Raw genomic sequence first — 8,868 nt, 5'->3', positions numbered from 1 at the left:
TGTTGACTTACGATGCCTTGACTTTGAACTTGACGTAAGAAATACTTCCCCCAACCTCGATCCCAGACTCTCTCTCCACGCAAAGGAGAGAATGTCAGGGTCGAGGATGTACTTCCCCCAAAATGCTTTCTAGGATTTTGCGCATGCAAACAGCTGCCAACGAATTAGAAAATTTAAGAAACTTTTATTGAATCAATGACAGTTGCATTTTAAATGTAGTAAAGTATCGCTTTGCAACTTATTAATAAAACTGACAGAACTTCTGAAAACAAGGGCACATTTTTCGCCAGGAGTAGTTGAAACAAATTTTCAACTGTTTACTTAAGAGATCCTCAAACCAGCAATGGAAGACTCCAAGGTCTGCAACAAACAAACGAACAAACAAAATATAAACAGGGCTGTACATGGCCATTCCGACAAGTGTATTAAACAAAAACAAGGATACCATACAATACGGTTGAACCCGCTACTTCGAACTCTCAGGGAAAACAAAAAATACTTAAAATTAGTGGGAGTTCGATATAGCCGATAGCAAATAACTGAAGGACAAATCCAAGGGAAATGGTTTTGGGTTAGAAATAATGGGGAATTCAAAATAACCGAGTTCAAATCAACAGGGTCCAACTGTAGTTAATCTCAGAAATGTTTCCGAGGGTCACAGTACAATATTGTTACTTGCTTGAATATTGGACTGAAATATCCCTTGACTGCACTGACTAAGCCCAGGGTTCGGTCAAAGATATTGCAAAGTATCTTGACATATCCCTGATCGGAGTGCTCATTCCACCTTAGACTACTCAAAAGTAGCTCGATTGTCACTATGGTGAACGCTCCTCGTGTATTTCTTCAAGAATCTTAACATCAAAACTACCATGCCTGAAGTAGGAGTCACAGGAGAGCCTTCCAAAATTTTCAGCTTAATTTACCTTGACATCCCAAATGACAATACGCCCATCAACACCAGAAGTCACAAACTTAGTCGCACCCGCTTTAGTTCCACTGTAGATCTGCACTTGACTGGAAAAAGAACAGAACAATATCATTTAAATTAACTGTTCTTATCAAAAGATCATGCAAGAAAAGAGAGTCCAAAAGAATCATGTTACCTTCTCTTCCACATAATCATTACCACTAGTCGTTTCTTATACAAATACTGACTCTTCACCACTAGTGACAAAATTCTCACCTGCCTTAGTATGTACCAGATGGTTACAATCTATTTAAATAAGAATGAGGATGTCTGGTTACAACCGTTCCCTAATCCTTCCAGAGTGAATAAAGAAAACAGAGGAACATGAAGGAGAATTTCTCACTTGATTGCATTTTGGTGAGTGGTATTCACCCCAGAGCCAGAACCACTTTCATCTGCACTTTGAGCTCTTTTGTCCATAGTACGGAACTTGGCCATGGCACTGACTGCTCCAGAGTCTTCCTTCTTCTTAGGAACATCTAGCTTCTGGCCCAGACTCAAACTATCCTTGTCATCGTGGCTGAACAGTATTGGGACATAGTCATACCCTGCCATAACAAAAATTTATGTCAACAATAACTTGGCTGTGGAAAGAATCAGCACAAACAGCTGTAGAGATCTACAGTGAGATTTACCATGAGCACTTACCTGTTAAAGGCCACGATTCCAAACTTCAAAGTTACTGTCATTGAAAATATATTGTCATAAATTTGGGAAATCTATCCAAGTGAACTTAACATGCCACGGACAATGCAAAAGTTGGATTTTAAGTTATAAGTTAAATTGCTTTTAGCTTACATATAGGTACACAGCCACTGTAGGACTAAACCGGATGATGGACGACCATGCATCAGCTTTAATAAGTAACATCTACATTACAGATTTCAGATGAGCACTACATTACTAGTGGGAGACGCAGTGGCCTCATGGTTAGTGCGCTTGTCCCTGGAGCGAGCGGTCCAGGTTCAAGCCACTTCATGCTACAGAAACTGGGATAAGCTCCAGGAGTTATGAGGCATTGGCTCCAAGGCTTCACTACATTACTATATAATTGCTGTTTCAATTTGGGACCCGAACAAAAGTTCTAAGTGCTCCAAAATCGACTAAAACAACATCTGAAAGCCCAGTTGGTGGCTAGATATTAAAAGTTGCTTTATAACCCCGATAGCAAAAGGTCAATCATTACCGGCAGTGATGATGCTGTTTTCTGTGACCCACACACATGCTGCAAAAGGCAAGAAGTCTCCTTGGATGGTAGCCACCTTGTACTCATTGGCAGCATTCACAACACTGATGCTGGAGTCATGACCAACCCAGGCCAGTTTGTTCCCTGAGGCAGAGAAACTAACACCGTGCACCCATCCACCTGCAAAAACACACCAAGTTGTCAGCGCACAATAAAAGGGCTTGGCCTGGGCTAACACTAGGCCAAGCGGCCTTAACAATTTTTTCCCCCCACGAGTCGAATCACGTTCAAATTTGGCCTGTGGCGTTCACTTTGGTCAAATAACATTACTGCCAGGTTCTTTTCACTGTTTTGCATCAGCTTGAGATAATCAGGGGTTGAGAATTTAGAGCCATATAATTGACAGGTGTAAAGACACTCTTTTCTCACAGATTGATGAATTCCCATAGTAGCATAATGTAGTAATAAAAGCAATGGGAAAGTTCAAAAAACATTTGCAAGGGCAATCATTATTTTGTGGGCTAGTTATCTCTCTACTAGTGATCTCTATACCTCTGCCATTAGAGAACTCTTTCAAACAACTTCCAAAGCTGGACTTCTTTCCCCAGATAGTGTCAGTGTTTGCTTTTCCATCCACTTCTTTGATGAAGGCTGAGAAAACCCTGTGATCATTTGAGAAAGAAATGAGACATTGACGCAAGCTCTTGTAGTTCAGTTATCAACACAATTCTCTATCTGTTTGACAGAAATTCTAACAAGCTACATCAGTTTGTAAACTTACCTGGTCTTGAAGTCAGAAGACCCAGCAGCCAGCAACAAGTTGTTGGGATGCCAATCAAGGCTACGAAAAGAGTGATAATTACACAAATCAATAACATGAAACTTATTTCACTTTTTTGTGTCATGATAGTGATTTCTAGCACATACAACATGCTGCATACATCCAAGACTACTATCAGCTCTTCATATAATCTGGCTGGCAGAGCTCTGTCCCTAATGACAATGTAGATGCACCCTGCAGAAATGTCAGTGCCTTGTGCTGCACTGTATTTTGACTGATCAGCTATATGCAGGAGTGGCATTCTCTGCTGCAGCCTTGGCAGACAAAGTTGGTTTTCTGAGGAGAAGAGGCTTGCAGAAAAACCTCTTTGTTTGTACAGAATACAGAAAAATAATGGCCTTCTCAATAGGGAACACAAGTAAGGAAATAAAGCTCACCACAGTACAGTTGAACGAATTGGCTTCTTGATATGCTTGCTGACCCACCTAGGTACAGTAAAAAAAAAAAAGAGTCACGGCACAAAATTAAGGATAAAATATTACAAATACGCACATAAAAAATGCAAAGTTTTTAACCTAGATACTTCCCCAATCAGTACAGTTAGATGCAAGAACAGGCCTCGCGCGCGATGTTGGTGTACAATTGCATAACAAAAACGGTCTCACGCTAGATTTATTATTTCTCGTCATTCTTAAAGCCAGTGGTCGTAAAACTTTGCAGAATTAAACTTCCATCTATGTGCACCCCGAAAAGCAAAATAATATTTTCCGTCTGAAAGAGATTTATTAGAAGAACAATAACAAAATTCCGAAAACAGGTTAGGCAAAAAGTGCCGTTTTTCCCCCATTTTTTGACCAAAATGGAAAGTGCATTATTATAATTTTTAACTTCTTAGTGTGAACAATTCAATTCAAGAAGGTGTCTCCAAAGTGCACCTAAATTTTGCTTTAAAATGGCGGGATTCTTTCATTTGTGGTTGTATCTGTCCAAAAAATATGATTAAAAAACTAGCGTGAGACCACGTTTTTAATTTAAAAACTTTGTCATTTTATCGCGCCTTTGTTCGCACGTTTCGAGCACTTTTTTCCTTTTTTGCCCTTCGCGCAAATTTTGCGTTTTGCCAATCGCGCCTCCGGCATCGCGCATTTTTTTGGCCTTTCAGGCCCGCGCTATTTTTGCCATTTTGTCGTTTTGCTAATTTTGCCTCGTGGCGCTTTTGCCGCTAGAGCGCTGGCGAACAACACCGTAATAAAGGTTGGAGTACGCGAGCGGTGCAAAGTACTGACAAAAAGCCGAAGCGAGCATTTTATGATACTTTTAGTGATGCTATTTTCACAGGCGAATGCTCAGTTGAGATTGAACGTTATCCTCGCCGATCCTTCCGCAAAGTTGGCGAACAACACCGCAATAAAGGTCAACCAACACATCGATGTTTTGTTTTGTTTTGTTTTCTCTTCATGCGGAAACCTTTCAATCCCAGTCTAACTCAACTCGTCCATCCATTTCCTTATTTGGACATAATTTGGGCTTGTTGTAAATAACAAAATGGCCGCGATGAACACGAAATGGACAAGAAGATGCAGGGAACTTGCTTGCTTAGTGCGTGTAAAAAGAAATAAAAAAAGACATAAGATGATTCATTCTGTCATTTTCTCAAGATTGCCGGCTGGACAAAAATTGGACAAACGTGTTTAAAGTTACATCGTTTCCAAATCCTTGGTAAGCACTCTGATAGCGATATATAGCGTAACTTACTAGCACGTGATGTTCTCTTATAGTTTGCGTTCTGGAGAACGCTTTTCTCCATTTTTGTGATTCCATTTTTGTGATTCAAAAGAGCTCCTTTAACAATAATTTGCAACGCTTTGCCTTGGGAAACCTGTATTATGATTAAGGAAGCTTACATTCGGAATTGAACCAACTCAGTTTGCTGGACTCAGAATAAAGGCAAAATACGCAAAAAGCCAAAAGGGCGCGATGTTTTTGCTGGCGCGAAAGGCAAAAGCAAAAACCACCAAAAGGAGTAACGTGTGCGATTTTGGCAAAAAGCAAAATTTGCCAAAAAGGCAAAAATGGCAAATCGCGCCTGCAATGGGCGCGATAAGAATAGCGTAAAATATGGCCCGAAGTGTTACGCTACTTGCGAAGATTAGAATGGAGAGTATGTGTGATTTTCACTCCTTACAAGAAAGGCACAAGCGCTTTTGAGACATAGCTAAGATGGAAGGAAACTACATGAAAATCGCTACAAGATGGTGCTCATTTGAAGAGAAAAAAATTAATTACCTGCGAATTACAGCATTTCTAAAACAAATTTTCGTCCGATTTTTGCTAATTTTGATTTGTACACCAACATCGTGCGCGAGGCCAACAATACGCCCAAATGTCCACATTGAGAAGGTTAAGTAATGTTAGTACAGATGTTAAGAAACAAAGGACAAAACACTCTCCATGATATGCGATAAAACATTTCAAATGAAGGCAAGGTTCTCAATGACCTCTTCATTTATTGTTGCAGTCATACAGATGAAAAACCAGTAAGGGTGGCATACAGTCAACAGGCCTTCTTTACCCTGTTTCAAAACAGTTCTTGCAGATAGTCTGCAATAATCATACCTCACACGTAGGTTACAAATAGCTCTTTAACTGTGTGCAAAGAAAAGATCTACAGGGGAGGGTCTGCTACACAATCTTCATCTAATGTATACATCTAAGAACTATGAAAATAATACTGACCAGTCATTCTCTTTTTCAAAGTAGCACACTGAAATCAGGCGTGCACTACTTCCCACAGCAAACTTGTCCTCTGCAGATTAAACCAAAAACTTGTTTTTAATCATTAGAATACACAATATACCTGCTAACTCCCACATCCTACATGTAGGTGCGAGTCTCACACCTAGAGCTTGGCAACTTTGATCATGTCTACTCATGTCTATGAGTGGGAGGAGATGGGATTGCAGTCATGGGGTGCCCCAACAGCATCTGCGAGAGACCAAGATGAGTGGAGAGCATTTCTGAATGGCCTTAGGTGTCCTGCGGGGCACGACCAGGGATGATGATGACCCATGTCTATGGACAAATGCTTTATGTTTGTTACAGCCTTAACTAACACCATTTGAAAAAGGTATAAACTTAAACCAATCAACGAAAAAAGGTCATCTTTGAAAATCCTGGTAATCCCAGGATAAAAATCCCAAGCCTGCAACTTGGAAAAAGTTGGAAGGTATACACATGACTACACTTGAAGGAAGAATAGATCTACCAATTACACATCATGTGTTAAGAAACTTCAACATTTTGATAACAAACACAAAAAACAAAACCTTGCACATTAAGAAGTCCTTGACACTAAATTGTTTGCTACTAACAGATTCACTTTCAGAGTATACAAACTCTCCCAATTAAACTGTACAATGTGAGTTGAAAACAACAGTATTGATACAGTACTACATACATGTACATTCAGAGTCCCCTCATTATTCTCAAGAGTAAAGTACTTGCTGTTTTAAATTCCTTACATTCTCAGGCTAACCTTACCTTTTGGAGACCAGCAGACATAAGTTGCGGCACGATTGATGCGCAAGATAACAAGCATTGGCTTCCACTTGCCATCTTGTAGATTCCAAACATAAGCATTTCTGTCCTAGCAACAGAGAAACATTAAACATATAAAATTAACAAAACCAGTTTACAAAGGAAAAAAATTTTCAACTTTGACATGTACATATAAAAGGCATTATAAGGTGCATGCATGCACTTGCATCACTGAGAATGACTTGGAGTTGTTCTTACTGCCAAGAATGAATTGCAAAAGTATTAATTTATATATTATTTTCAAGATGACAACAAATGTTAAAAAAAGTCTTGACTAAAACTAATAAACAAGGAAGAATCATCTCATGTACTGTTTTTTTTTCTTATTGGATGAGGCAAGGTAAGATATTGAGGGGAAATGACTACATGAAAACAAGGAGGGAAAAATATTACGTTTTAATGCACACAGTGATATTCAGTACATTATTCACTTACTGCTCCACATGTGACCAGCCTGTTGCTGTTCGGGGCCCAAGCCATCCCTGTTACACGTTGGCCATGCTAACCAAAACAACAATCGCACTAACATTACAAAAACTATGGTTTGAAAACCTTTGAATGTCTGCCGCAAAGTTGCATGTGCTCATTGGTGAAAGGAATGAAGGGTACATTTACCAGTCTAAGTACCCAGATATTACAATTCACACATCACATAACTAATTAGGCAAGGAGTGAAACCCTTAAATTTAATTTAAGTGTTTCATCATAATTATGAACTTAAAGTTGATAAAACTTAAATGACTATATTATAATGACTATATTATCATCATATAGCTGAGGAAGGACCACAGCTGTGACAAGGGTTAACTGAATAATTTTGCAAAAGAAGTGGATAACTTAACTTTATTACTTTGAAGTTGATAATCAACTTTTTCTTCATATACATGTAGATATACAGTTGAAACTCTTAACTACATATGGACATATGGACCCCTGTAGGCAGGTAGACAATTCCATACGGACATTGTGGACCACTGTAGGTAGACAGTTCCCATAAGCAGAAACTTAGTAACAACCTCAGTAACAAACAAACATTACATTTTTTAACCTGTCATTAGGAAAGAAATCTCTTAAATCTCTTAAGCAGACACTTTTTCAGACCCCAAGGATTTCTGCTTACAAACTGTATGTTTAAGATATTCCATTCTCAAACTCATAATTAATTCATCAAGTTTAAACAAAGGAAATCATGACTGTGACGGTGTTTGGATATCTGTTCTTAATTAGCATAGATTTTTACAACTTTAGTAATTTTCTCCATTTTCTCCTTAGTTTTAGTTTTGATTGGGAAGATATTTCAAACAATCAAGACAGTGTTTGACCACATTTCTGAACACCTTGAAGTTGGTCAAAAATACTCCACTGCGCGTCGTATTTTCAACTATCTTCTCCGCGTTTGGAAATGTGGTCAAACACATGTGGTCTTTAGTGTTTGATATATTACGTCAATGTTATTTTACATGAACACACAGTATACAAATCACCATTTACATGAATCTTTCGATGCATGTATGAGTGAAAACTACAAACACCCTACCCAGCCAACATGCAATCAAGATAGACAGCTGTCACTTACAGCTGATCGACCTTGATTCGTTCACGATGGTACTTGTAAGGAGAACTTCTTATGTCAGGGATTATCTTGCATTCCACTTTTTTCGTAAATGCAGTTAGTCAAGCTTGAAAGGTTCACTAATTGGGTTTACCACAAAAGTGGAGAATTCCCTCACAATCTGATTATATTAAAAAAGAATTTTTACTAAACCATGCTCACCTCAGTCAACACAAAACCTTTCTCCCATTTGTTTCCCGCCTTCTTGTGAATATGCACTGTATTGTCATTTGGAGAAAAGGCAAGCTCTGAAAGAGGAAGTACACCATTTCACTCTTCACTGCTTCAAACATAATTTTAATGAACCTGATCATATAGCTTAGCCTCACTCTTTTCTTTAAAACGAAGGTTTAGCTACACCATTTAAAAAGTTGCCAAGAAAACAACAAATCGAGTAAGCAATCGCCGTAAAGGACACTACATCGGCTAAGAGCGGAAATAAAAAAACTTACGGCTACAGTCCTTGTTGAAGCTGAAACAAGTAATTGGTCGAATGGAGAGCTCGTGCACTTCCTTCCCCGACATTTCCAGCCCCCAAAAAAAGTCAACTATCACTTAAAGAGCAATATTTTTCAACGATTATTGCCACGGACTCTGGCCAGTCTACGCAGCAAGATGGCGACCCAAAACACATCCGCCTTCCTATGAAGGCGTGGCTTTAGTAAAAAGTAATGCTTTTGTTGATTGGTTAGGGCACCACATGTGACCAATCAAAACGCCGA

The 8,868-nt window shown here is 39.0% G+C and overlaps 1 protein-coding gene across 1 annotated transcript; it reads right to left on the bottom strand.

Moving 5' to 3' along the window:
* Nucleotides 1-164: 164 nt before the first annotated feature.
* On the bottom strand, nucleotides 165-8,770 carry LOC145490256 (actin-related protein 2/3 complex subunit 1A-A-like). Its single transcript, XM_081469377.1, has 12 exons — nucleotides 8,599-8,770; nucleotides 8,309-8,394; nucleotides 6,970-7,035; nucleotides 6,478-6,583; nucleotides 5,674-5,743; nucleotides 3,375-3,422; nucleotides 2,938-2,997; nucleotides 2,709-2,818; nucleotides 2,157-2,336; nucleotides 1,314-1,518; nucleotides 927-1,017; nucleotides 165-360 (listed from the first exon to the last, which is right to left on the bottom strand). Exons 1-12 carry the CDS (start codon nucleotides 8,669-8,671, stop codon nucleotides 322-324), a joined length of 1,134 nt encoding a protein of 377 aa, XP_081325503.1. The 5' UTR covers nucleotides 8,672-8,770; the 3' UTR covers nucleotides 165-321.
* Between the last annotated feature and the right edge of the window lie 98 nt (nucleotides 8,771-8,868).

This window comes from Orbicella franksi, chromosome 6, assembly GCF_964199315.1.
Source record: "Orbicella franksi chromosome 6, jaOrbFran1.1, whole genome shotgun sequence".
Classification (NCBI taxonomy): Eukaryota; Metazoa; Cnidaria; class Anthozoa; order Scleractinia; family Merulinidae; genus Orbicella; species Orbicella franksi.
Note: the sequence above shows the minus strand (reverse complement) of the source record. Positions and strands in the feature narration are given on the sequence as shown.

Excerpts from the sequence above, each read along its gene's own strand:
- LOC145490256 (XM_081469377.1), bottom strand. The coding sequence starts at position 8,671 with ATGTCGGGGAAGGAAGTGCACGAGCTCTCCATTCGACCAATTACTTGT. Across the intron at positions 6,584-6,969 it reads GGCTGGTCACATGTGGAGCA|GACAGAAATGCTTATGTTTG; the intron begins GTAAGTGAATAA and ends CTCTGTTGCTAG. Across the intron at positions 2,819-2,937 it reads TCTTCTGACTTCAAGACCAG|GGTTTTCTCAGCCTTCATCA; the intron begins GTAAGTTTACAA and ends AAATGATCACAG.